General features: G+C 39.5%; 1 protein-coding gene across 1 annotated transcript in view; it reads right to left on the bottom strand.

Moving 5' to 3' along the window:
• CFAP54 (cilia and flagella associated protein 54) overlaps positions 1-13,141 on the bottom strand; it is a 382,051-nt gene that overhangs the window by 326,790 nt on the left and 42,120 nt on the right. The window contains exons 10-14 of the mRNA XM_030819793.1: positions 10,747-10,928; positions 10,494-10,659; positions 9,169-9,254; positions 6,246-6,380; positions 3,764-3,914 (exon numbers count right to left, since the gene is read on the bottom strand). Coding sequence (XP_030675653.1) covers positions 3,764-3,914; positions 6,246-6,380; positions 9,169-9,254; positions 10,494-10,659; positions 10,747-10,928 — 720 coding nt within the window. The remainder of the gene's footprint in view (positions 1-3,763; positions 3,915-6,245; positions 6,381-9,168; positions 9,255-10,493; positions 10,660-10,746; positions 10,929-13,141) is intronic.

Consider the following 13,141-nt stretch of genomic DNA (forward strand, 5'->3'; position numbering starts at 1 on the left):
CTGCTTCTGGGGCCTAAAGTGCCCCAACATTATAACAAAAGACTCTCTTTCACTTTTATTGCTCCAAAGCTGTTCTGAAGCTACTTCAGGAACCAAGGACAAAAAGCCACTCTTTAACAAAAGGTATGCTTATTGTTTCAGTCATTTAGGAAATAAGAACTATGGGAGTCATGAGCCAGGAACTGTGGACAACAATTATTATATATATATAATATATACAAATATATTATATTGTTAAAAACACAAGGCCCAAGCTCTGTCCTACTTGAGCTAGCCTGGACCTGTTTAGTCTTTATTAGCTTCCCAGGTGAATTTGATACAGATCAAAGTTTGACAACCATCAGTTAAAAGTCTCTGGCCATTGAACACATTCATTGGCCTCAGGTTATATTTCTGAAATGTCCTGGCTTTTCAGAAATAATTATTATATATATATAATATATATTATATATAATATATAATTATTATATATAATTATATAATATAATTATAATATATAATTATTATATATAATTATATAATATAATTATAATATATATTATATTTATAATTAATATATAATAATCAACAATTATTATATATATAATATATACAAATATATAAACATACAAAATATATGTGTTCATTGATGGTTTATGTTATTGGGAAGGTTTCCAGTCAACAGCAGACTGTTAGAGTTAAGTTTTGGAGAAGCCAAAACATGAATTTAGGATGGGTGCCCCTAACCCTCATATTGTTCAAGGGTCAGCTGCATATATATCATATATCATAGTATCACAGAGTCACATCTGAATATTGGAAAGGGAGGCCAGAGAGTATAGAACACATTAGAGCTACTTTTCCCACTGGGGTTTATATCAATTCTGGAGAGAGAAGCTGAGAAACTGCTACCTCTGATAGCCTTGAGAGAAAAGCAACAGGGATTGGGATCCAGGGCCCACCAAGGATGAGAAGCAAAAGAGACTGCATCCTAGAAGTTAGGGTGAACTGAAAATAGAACTTCAAGGAGAAAGCATTTCAGCTTCAAAATATCTTAATCCCTCAAACTGGAATAATGGGATCCTAGAGTATTAGTGCCTTTCATGCATCTAGTAAAAGCAAGCATAAATCTTCCCTAGAAAAAGAAAACATCATCCAAAGCCTCAATTATTTCTACAAAATACTTAGCAATAATAATGTCCATTACACACTCAAAAATAACCAGACTAGCCAAACAGGTGATGAGGTAAGTTCTTCATTGAAGACTTCAGTATAATAAATGCAAAAGGAATGAGAGAAGTTAGGAGTCCCTCCTGGCTTCTTACCCCCATTCTCCTAGCAGCCCTTCACCAATGACAGATAAAAGCCGTAGAAATACAACTTCATTGTAATTGTTCTGTATGGGATCCTAAAGGTCCCTCATGGGAACAGACCCTGAACTCACAACAGCAGCCTTCTTATTAACTTACCATGCATTACATGGGGCTTCCTTTCCTCCACTGTCTCACTTCTCCACCGTGCTTCCCTGGATAAGGTCCCAAATAAACTACTTCACTCACATCATTGTCTCAGAATCTGCTTCTGGGGAACCAACCTAGACCTGAACTCACAGATAAATCTTTATAGCACAAACAGTGGGATAACTAGGCATTGTGTGCCTCCTGATTCAACGCAAGGGAGTAAATAGCACTACCTATGAAGTACTGTTGCTGAAAAATAAGACAATTGGCAAGAATTCTTCTTAACAAAGTATCAGCAGAATCTAAGTAAGCATCCAGATCTAACTACCGGGTGAGAAGCAAGTTAATCAACATCACATGGAGGCAAATGGCCAAATCCAGAATGTGGAAAATCCCACAGGATGACTCAGTTTCTTCAAAAGATAAATGTCTTGAAAGGGGAGTATGAAGGAGAGACACCATTAGAGATTAGAGAAATTTAAGAGACATGTCAAGAAAACACAATGTGTGGGCCTTGTTTGGATTCTGATTGGAACAAACCAACTTTAAAAGATATTTTTTAATACAATCAGGGACATCGGAATTATTCCCCATTTTGTAAGATATAATAATAATGGCACTGTGGTTTTATGTTTTTAAAAATCCTTATCATACACACACATACACATGGTGGGGTGGTATTTGCTGGAAAAATTACATGTCTGTTTTAAAATACTCAGAGAGGGGGAAATGTTGCAGGGAGAGATGAAATAAGATTGAAAAGATGTTGATAATTATTGGTGCTGGATGATGCATACATGGTGATTTATTTTTTCTCTCCACTTGATATTTAAAGTTCTGCATAACAAAAGTTTTAAAAAGGAAAAAAAGCATTTTAAGCCAGGACATTTCAGAAATATAACCTGAGGCCAATGAATGTGTTCAATGGCCAGAGACTTTTAACTGATGGTTGTCAAACTTTGATCTGTATCAAATTCACCTGGGAAGCTAATAAAGACTAAAAAGGTCCAGGCTAGCTCAAGTAGGACAGAGCTTGGGCCTTGTGTTTTTAACAAGCTTTCAGGTGATGTTGACAACAATCAAAATTTGAGAACCATGGCTCTAAAACTCCATCTGCAAGGCCACACTCAACAGCGGAGGACAGGCAGAGCCAGATTCGTGAATCTCCAAGTAAACAGTAACTTTATTACGAAGTCCTCCAGATGTCATACATGCTCTGTAAGTGGGGTGAAACAGCAAAGTAAACACCCTCCATGGACTCCTCCACATTATTCCCCACCCCATGAAATATAGTACAGGGCTGCAACCAGAGGCAGAACAAAGAACAAGGAGGTCAGAGCAGAAGGCCATCCTTTGAGAGAAGACATCTCCTGAATGGAGAAGAGAAAGGGGTTGAGACAGGAAGAATGGGGGCTGGTGGCGGGGGGCGGCTAGGAAATGAAAGCAAAAAGAGGAAGACGATAAGGATAAGAAGAAAAAGAGAAAGGGGAGGAGAAACAATAAATGAAGAAAGAATTTTAAAAGGAAGGAATTAGAAGAAAGAAAATAAAAAAGGAGATAGAAAGTAGAATGACACTGATCCATTCAACACTTACTTGATCTCCTGAGCTGTGTCAGATGATGTGGTGGGTGCCAAGAATATGACAGTGTCAAAACATAGTCTTCAAGCATTCACTCTTATGGGAAATGGAAGGGGAGGAAAAACAAAGGAAGATAAAAGAGAGGAGAGGTGGCTGGGTCCAGTGGCTCACATCTGTAATCGCAGCCCTTTGGGAGGCCAGGGCAGACAGATCACTTGAGCTCAGAAGTTCGAAAGCAGTGTGGTCAACATGGTGAAACCCTGTCTCTACTAAAAATACAAAAATTAGCCAGGCATGGTGGCCAGCGCCTGTAATCCCAGCTACTCGGGAGGCTGAGGCAGGAGAATCACTTGAACCTGGGAGATGGAGGTTGCAGTGAGCTGAGATTGTGCCACTGCACTCCAGCCTGGGCAACAGAGCAAAATTCCGTCTCAAAAAAAAAAAAAAAAGGAGAGGGAAAACAGAAAGAAAGAGAAGGGAGTAAAGAGGAGTAGGCAGTAATTAGGAACAGAGAAAAGGAATATGAAAAGACAAAAAGGGTTTTGTCCTTCACTGAATCAGAGAGCATGAAACCTTAACATCCACTTGATGAAACTATCTTATTATCTATCTCTAATTATAAATCCTCAATGAAGCATAATATTGAAGTGCCTAGTTTCCTTTAGTAGAAGTTATCCTGTACTTGATATCATACCTATATATTTGTATTTATATATGTATACAATTTTTCAGCCAACATTTTACCTAGAGATTGTTTAAATCTTCTTCCTGGGCTTCCTAAAGATTCCAATATTTCACTTAACCGTAATGTGACTTCTGCCACTACCACAATGTCAATGTCTTCCATTTTATAGCAGTGAATTACTTCATTTATCTGCCACAGAAGATAAATCCACTAAAAAGAGAAAATACACAGCAAAATCAACTAAAAGTATATGAAACTGTAGAAACAGTCACATTTTTCAAAACTTATACTTCCTTGAAACAACCATCATATGGAAATGTTACACAGGTACCCCTCCTTATTAATGCCTTAATTATAAATAATATAAAACTCAGTAATCCTTTTAAAATGATATTTAGTAATCAATCTGTTTATATAAATTCATAAAGTAGATTCATTTAAGTTGAGAGTCTGCACATCTATAGCCATTATGGCAAATTTATGATCTGTTACTTGTACATATCAGTGAATAGTATCTGTATCCTCAAAGTTCTCACTGTCCCTTCAAAGCAGCTATTATGATTACTGTCAACAACCTCCTTATGAGTAAGGAGGAAGCAGGTGTTTCAGGCTCCATATCAGGTGCCTTAGATTGTCTTTCACAGCTGGGCACAGTGGCTCACGCCTGTAATCCCAGCACTTTGAGAGGCTGAGGCGGGTGGATCACTTGAGGTCAGGAGTTCGAGACTAGCCTGGCCAATATGGTGAAACCCCGTCTCTATTAAAAATACAAAAAATAGCCAGCGTGGTGGTGCACACCTGTAATCCCACCTACTCTGAACGCTGAGGCAGGAGAATCGCTTGAACCCAGGAGGTGGAGATTGCAGTGGGCCAGGATTGTGCCTCTGCACTCCAGCCTGGGCAAAAGAGCGAGTGTCTGTCTCAAAAATAAAAGAGAAAGAAAGAAATTGTCTTTCATGCCTGTATCCCCAAAGCTTAGCACATAAAACCAACTATCACATTTTGGGACCTGAGATTATAAAACGGTATTTATGTACTCATATTATTACTTAACAGAGTACATGATAAAAATCACACCTATGCATACTAATGTAGCTTATCTTATGCAGCTTCCAAATTACCAAAGCTACAGTATTTGTTATTATTAAATTTGTTCTCCTAAGTTTCCAGGTTATAATATTCAAATGCTCACCCTTCTCCCTCCTACAAAGTAGCTCTTTTAAATGGTCTAAATATATTATTGCAGGGAGGAGAAAACCTGACACTCTTATTTCTCTGTATTCTCTATTATTAATCTTCTTTTTGAATTGATCCAAGCTCATATGACCTCAGATACACTATATTTATTTATTATTTTTATTTGTTTTTTTTGAGACAGAGTTTCACTCTGTTGCCCAGGCTAGAGTGCAGTGGTGTGATCTCGGCTCACTGCAACCTCCACCTCCTGGGTTCAAGCAATCCTCCTGCCTCAGCCTCCTGAGTAGCTGGGACTGCAGGCACACATCACCATGTCCGGCTAATTTTTGTATTTTTAGGAGAGACGGGGTTTCACCATGTTGACCAGGCTGGTCTCAAACTCCTGACCTCGGGTGATTCTCCTGCCTCAGCCTCCCAAAGTGCTGGGATTACAGGTGTGAGCCCCTGTGCCTGGCCCATACTAAATTTATTCTTCACTCAAAAGCTTGAGGCCAGGCGCAGGGGCTCACATTTGTAATCCCAGCACTTTGGGAGACCAAAGCAGGTAGATCACGAGGTCAGGAGTTCAAGACCAGCCTGACCAAGTTGGTGAAACCCCATCTCTACTAAAAATACAAAAATTAGCCGGCCGTGGTGGTGGACGCCCATAATCACAGCTACTCCAGAAGCTGAGGCAGGAGAATCGCTTGAATCCGGGAGGCAGAGGTTGCAGTTAGCCAATGCACTCCAGCCTGGGTGACAGAGCAAGACTCCATCTCAAAAAAAAAAAAAAAAAAAAAAAACCTGAAAAGGCCGGGCGTGGTGGCTCATGCCTATAATAATCCAAACACTTTGGGAGGCTGAGATGAGCAGATTGCTTGAACCTGGGAGTTTGCAACCAGCCTGGGCAACATGGTAAAACCCCATTTCTACAAAAAATAAAACAAAATTGCTGGGCATGGTGGTGTATGCCTGTAGTCCCAGCTACTAGTGAGGCTGAGCTGTGGAGGATCACTTGAGCCCAGGAGGCAGAGGTTGCAGCGAGCCAAGATCACGGCACCATACTACTCCAGCCTCCAGGACAGAGCGAGACTCTGCCAAAAAAAACAAAACAAAACAAAAAGGCCTGAAACACCTCTTCGCTCCTCACAACAAACAAAATTAGAAAAGGAGTGCAGGGAACACACATTAAAAGAAAGGGTCACTCAGCACTAGAAAGAATATCTTCTTTATATATGTATATATATGCAAATGAAAGTCATTAACTAGGTGAGAAATAGGAAAAAATTAGATTTGAAATGTGTATGGCAACTTGAATAAGTAATAGCAAAAAAAACCATGTGAAAGGGAATGCAAAAGGAATACTTTGTTAGTACGGATTTTCTGGGTGAATTTTGCATAGTCATTTCTGGATATATTGAGCCGCTGAATTCCTAATTTGCATTTCTGCCATAGGAACATTATTGTGTCCACAACAATTTCTTTATCAGGTTGAACATCCTAAAAACAAAAGTGAGAAGGTAAATGAGTAGGAATAATAAAATACATGTATATAACATTTACTGTGTGCTGAGAAACACTCTAAGAGCTTTACAAATACTAACATGTTGAATCTTCATAATGAGCCTATGAGAGGAGTCCTAGTATGATCCTCCCCATTTTACAGAGGAGCAAACTGAAACACAAGGAGATTAAGTGATTTTCCGCAACATGAAATGACTAAAGAGTGGCAGATGGGAGGGATTCAAACCTAAGCAGTCTAGCTCCAGAGTCCTCACTCTTTTTTTTTTTTTTCTTGAAACAGGGACTCACTCTGTCACTCAGGCTGGAGTGCAGTGGCAAGATCTCGGCTCGCAATCTCACCTCCACATCCCAGCAGGTTCAAGCGATTCTCATGCCTCAGCTTCCCAAGTATCTAGGAATACAGGTGCACACCACCACACCCAGCTCATTTTTGTATTTTTAGTAGATAGGAGGTTTCACCATGTTGGCCAGGCTGGTCTCAAACTCCTGGCCTCAAGTGATCCACCCACCGTGCCATCCCAAAGTGCTGGGATTACAGTGTGAGCCACCGTGACCCACCTAGATCCATCACTTTTAATGAATGCTCTATGCTCTTCTGCCTCTCTAAAAAGAAAATTCCCAAACATTTTTAGGCTAGTCTGCAAACCAATTACTCCCACCCGACTATGAAATTTACATATAGTTTTCTCTTTTTAAAATTCTTGCATTAAAATAATAAGGAATTGGACAGGTGCAGTGGTTCAGACCTATAATACCAGCACTTTGGGAGGCCAAGGCAGGTGGATCACCTGAGGTCAGGAGTTCAAGACCAGCCTGGCAAACATGGCGAAACCCTATCTCTACTAAAAATATAAAAAGTAGCTGGGCATAGTGTCGTGTACCTGTAGTGCCAGCTACTTGGGAGGCTGAGGCACAAGAATCGCTTGAACCCGGGAGGCAGAGGTTGTGGTGAGCCAAAATTACACCACTGTACCCCAGCTTGGCGACAGAGCAAGACTCTGTCTCAAAAATAATAATAATAAGGAATTGGAGCAGGGGGAGATGAACTAGTAACTAGAGAAGCAATGGGGAGTTGGGAAAGTGTAGAGACAAGAAAGAAAGGGAAAAGCTGAACAGAACCTCACACTGAGTGTCAATTGATGAGCCAGAATGAGTATGTTTTCTCTCATCCAAGCTACTTGCCTCTTTGCAAAAGAAAATTATTATTCATTATAGCTAAACTAGAAAAATAATGAGTTTATGATTAAAATATACCAAACCTGGAGCTCTCTGAGGCTGCTCTAAGACCTAATTTGCATATGTAGCACCTTCCTGCAATGTTTGGGAATACGACAGATATCAATAAATGTTTATTGAATTGAATTAAATTGAATTGAATTGAATTGAACTAAGACATATATCATTTTAGCAAAACAGATAAATGAAGGCCAGGCACAGTGGCTCACACACCTGTAATCCCAGCAAGTTGGGAGGCTGAGGTGGGTGGATCACCTGAGGTCAGGATTTCGAGACCAGCCTGTCCAACATGGGGAAACCCGTCTCTACTAAAAATACAAAAACTAGCCGAACATGGTGGCACACGCCTGTAATCCCAGCTACTTGGAAGGCTGAGAGGCAGGAGAATCACTTGAAACTGGGAGGCAGAGGTTGGAGTGAGCTGAGATCGCACCACTGCACTCCAGCTTGGGTGACAGAGTGAGACTCTGTCTCAAAAAAAAAAAAAAAGAAAAAGAAAAAGGAAAAGACAAAGAAAAACAGATAAAGGAAAGTTCCCTACCTTTTTAAGCCTTGATCGCTATTTTCTGGTTAGCTCTCCCACTGTAATAATTTATTTACTGCCAAACACCTTTCTTTCAAAAATTAAATACCTGTCACAGGTTATAACTTATTCTGACAAACCCAGAAGAAATGAAAAATACTATAAAGCAGAACTTCTCAAGTGTGTTTCACTTACCTGGGCAAAGTTAATACAGTGCTTTATAATTGTAGTGTACATACTTTTTAAAAATGACAATATAACCAAATTTTCAAATGAAATTTCATCAGAATCCCAGTGTTATACACAAAAGTAACTAAAACAGATTAGGAAGCTACTACTTAAAGTTGGGCTTCTCCATTATCCTCAGCAAACTAACACAGGAACAGAAAACCAAACACCACATTCTCACTTATAAGCAGGAGGTGCAGCAAACCACCACGGCACATGTTTACTTATGTAACGAACCTGCATGTCCTGCACGTGTACCCCGGAACTTAAAATAAAATAAAAATTAAAAACAAATAAATTAATTTAAAAAACAAAACAAAGTTAGGTTTCTGAGGATCCCTGAAATTTATTTAATAACCATTGCTATATTATAATAGTTTTACCTGAACACTCGTACTCTCTTATAGGTCATTTTTAAAATACTGGCCATTGTGTGCAAAGTGACTTCCAATAATAACAAGGCTTTGTACTCATGGACTGAAAGCAGTATTTCATTAAACATATTAACTCTTCTTAAAAACCACTGCCTCATTTCCTTCATTATTAGAAACATAGCCTGAGAATTTCCCAAAAAGGAACAGACACTCAAAATGACAACAATAATAAAAAGAAACTTAAAACTACAAGTCAGAATCTAACTTAATCCTATATTCTAATGATTAAACAAAACAAAATTTTAGCAAGGCATAATTCCTGTGATATTTTAAATCCGGCCTTAAGTTAGGCACAGAAACCTCCTTCCACACTAATAAAAATTATTTAAAATAGCTATTTCACCTGGGGAGCAGTGCAGACACAGACATACAAGGTTGCTGCCAAATAGAAAATATCCTCTGAATATCCACAAGTCTTCAAACAAGTATCTAAATTCATAAAGCAGAGGAAAATGAAACAAAAAAAATCACTTACAAAATTTCAAATAGAAAAGGCACAGAAACACAAATATGCTATAAAAATGACACAAATGATAGGCGGGCAAATACCATGTCAATAAGACAAATTAAATACTTCTATATGAAAACTAATCTTGGCTGGGCGCAGTGGCTTATGCCTGTAATCCCAGCACTTTGGGAGGCTGAGGCAGACAGATCACTTGAGGTCAGGAGTTTGAAACCAGCCTGGCCAACATGGTGAAACCCTGTCTCTACTAAAAATATAAAAATTAGCTGGGCATGGTGGCAAGCCACTGTAATCCCAGCTACTCGGGAGGCTGAGGCAGGAGAACCCAGGAGGCAGAAGTTACATTGAGCCAAGATCATGCCACTGCAGTTCAGCCTGGGCAACAGAGTGAGACTCTGTCTCAAAAAAAAAAAACCACACACACACACACAGAAAAGAAAACTAATCTTAGTGGCTCTAATTCAATTAAAATAGACCGTTATCATAAATCCAACATTTGTATGCTATGTCCAAAAAGAAACTGAAGAGGCTTATAATATTAAAATGCATATAAAATATGGTAGTTGAAAGAAAAATAATAAAAATATTGATTCAGAAATCACTAGAAGACATATATATCATTACTTGGTACAAATTACTTACTGCAACTGATAAGCCATGCAATGCCTTAAGAACATGGCAAAACATTAAAAACCTGGAATTAAATAGTTCTCTTTCGTGTAAAAAGCAGACACTGCAGGTTTTCAATTATACACACAATAACTTTTAGGATTTGAAAAGTCCTAGAATGGCAAACACTGCAGGCTGGAAAGAGACAGGAGATTACCAAACCTTCCCTTCCTAACATGAACTGATGACTTTGTCCTCTGATTCACTGCCTTACGGGCCTCCCTCTTATCCAACTAAGCCAGAAGGTAAATAGAACCTCATTCCCCTACTCAAAACTGTCACTCAGAATATAATCTAGCATCCTTACAAAGCCCAGGAACTACATCATCTAGCGCCTAGCTACTTCTCTATCCTTGTCACCTACCACACTCGGTCACACATGCCCCCATGCCATTCCTGCAATCACCAAACACACTCTTGTCTCAGGGCCTTTGTACCTCTTGCTCCCTCCGCCTTCAACTTTCTTTCTCTCACCATATCTATAAAAGAGCATATTTCGTCAAACTAAATTTTTTGAACAAACAAATACTTACCATGAACAGCAATTTTTTTTAAATAAATTTGAGCTGACTGTCCTTCTTTATAGTTTTCCAAAGGAAAGATCAAACCTTTGTTTCTCTTTACGTTGATTAGTGGTTCCATTGCAATCAGAAGAGTTAAATCCTTCTCTGCTTTCTTTGACTCTGGATCATCCTGCCTCTTGGAGAAGTATATCCCACACGTTAATTAGTAATTTCATGTCATTTTAACAAAACAAAACCAGGAGGATAATTTTGCATATATTACCTGGAGAAAATAAATAAGATGTGCAGCAGAAGATTCAAATAAACTCCACTCCTCATAGGTAAAAGCTAATTTTATAAATTTCACAGCAGCATCCACAGAAATAACATCTTTTTTTCCTATAATAAGTTCCAGAAGAGATGTTTTTGGAAAATCAAGCATTCCATCTGCACCAATATTTGACACTAGGAAAGGAAGAAGAGAGTTTTTAATATCATTCATGCAAATAAATATTTATTAAATATTCACTATAGACGCTTTCAGGCATCAGGAAAACACAATCCCTGCTTTCATAAGATTTACGTTCTAGTGGGGGAAACAAGAAATCTTAGTGGGCAAATACAGGGTGGTGCTTTGGGGACAAATAGGAAGGGCATCCAACACAGATGTGGGGAAGGAGGGCAGTTAGGGAAGGATACTCAGGGGAAAGAGAATGGAATCTCAAACATAGAATGAGCAAGAGTTTCTAGATATAGGTTGGAAACTTGGGAAAGAGATCTGAAACGGGGATAGAGCTTTTAGAGTCATCATTATACATCCGCAGTAAATAGTAGATTCAGCCACGGATCATGTTGTCTTGCACAGAATAATAAGAAACACCAATATTTAAGAGAAGAGCAGAGGGAATAAAGGCTGCAAAGGTGAGTGTTTAGAAAGAAAGGAGTACTCAACAGTAACACATACATACAGAAAGTAAAGAAGAAAAGGACTAGCCAGGCTTATTGGCATGCACCTATAGTCTCTGTTACTCAGAAGGCTGAAGCAGGAGGATAACTTGAGCTCAGGAGTTCGAGTCCAGCCTGAGAAATATAGCAAGACCCTGACTCTTAAAAAAAAAAAGAAAAGAAAAGAAAAGTAACCGAAAGTAACTGAAAGTGACCCCTGGATTGAGCAATAAGGTTGTCCATGACATTCTTAGTAGAGTGCTAGGGTCTGCCTACTGTATAAGTAGAAAGAAAATACTTAGGAACAATGAAAACAGACAATACCTTCAATAAATCTGGCTGTACCAAGAAGAAGACCTATAGGGAGGAAGCCGAAAGAAAACACGGAGGCCCAGGCACAGTGGCTTATGTCTGTAATCCCAGCACTTTGGGAGGCCAAGGCAGGTGGATCCCTTGAGCCCAGGAGTTCGAGACCAGCCTGGGCAACATGGAGTAACCCCAACTCTACAAAAAATACAAAAATTAGCCAGGTATGGTGGCACATGCCTGTATTCACAGCTACTCAGGAGGCTGAGGTAGAAGGATCACTAGGGCCCAGGAGGTCCAGGTTACAGTGAAGAATGATCGCACCATTGCACTCCAGCCTGGGTGACAGAGTGAGACCCTGTCTCAAAAAAGAAAAAGGACACGGTATAATGGGACCACTTGGACACTTGGAGGGATCAGGCTTAAAGACACAAAGAGAAACATCCCCTCCCCTCCATTTAAATGAGAGATAGTGGAAAAGGATCGATAAGCATGAGGGTAAATTTGGGGGTTTGGGTGAAGAAAGTCAAGGAAATTCTTATCTAAAACTTGTATTTTTCTTGGGAAGAGAAGAGCCCAAACCATGGCACCAGAAGTTCCCTGCATTCAGATGGGCATCCGCACACACATGTGTACCCACATGTGCACACACACACACACACACTAAACTCACCTAAAGGCATAGGAGCTAACTCTAGGCTTTTCTCCCTCCTCTCAGGTGGACACTGAGGCCAAGTCAACTAATTGTTCCAAGAAGGAAAGCTCATGGGAAAAGAAAATTAAAAGCAAAAACACCCTGAAAGAAAAACCACAAATGAAGCATCCTTTACCACAAGAAGCAGGAAAATGGAAAAGCACAAACAAGAATTTAAGGGAAAGTGTTCTCTCAGAAAAATAAAAGAGGATATTTGAAACATGAGGCAAGAACAACTGCTGTGAAAAAAGAACCAAGTGGATTCAAGGTATAAAGTATATCATCATTGATGGCTGGGTGTGATGGCTCACGCCTGTAATCCTAGCACCTTGGGAGGCCAAGGCAGGCAGATCACCTGAGGTCAGGAGTTTGAGACCAGCCTGGCCAACATGGTGGATCCCCATCTCTACTAAAAATACAAAAAATTGGCCCAGCGTGGTGGTGCACACCTGTAGACCCAACTACTCGGGAGGCTGAGGCAGGAGAATCATTTTAACCTGGGAGGCACAGGCTGCAGTGAGCTGAGATCGTGCCACAGCACTCCAGCCCAGGCAACAGAGTGAGACTCTGTCTCAAACAAACAAACAAACAACAAAAATAACAAAAAGTATATCATTGTTGAAACAAATAATTAAATTAGGTAAACAGAACAGTAGAACAGAGAGAATCAAAGATCAAATTCGTGACCTGAAAAATCAGATAGAGGAAGCTTCCCAGAATGCAACAGAATAAA

This window comes from Nomascus leucogenys, chromosome 10 (genome assembly GCF_006542625.1).
Source record: "Nomascus leucogenys isolate Asia chromosome 10, Asia_NLE_v1, whole genome shotgun sequence".
Classification (NCBI taxonomy): domain Eukaryota; kingdom Metazoa; phylum Chordata; class Mammalia; order Primates; family Hylobatidae; genus Nomascus; species Nomascus leucogenys.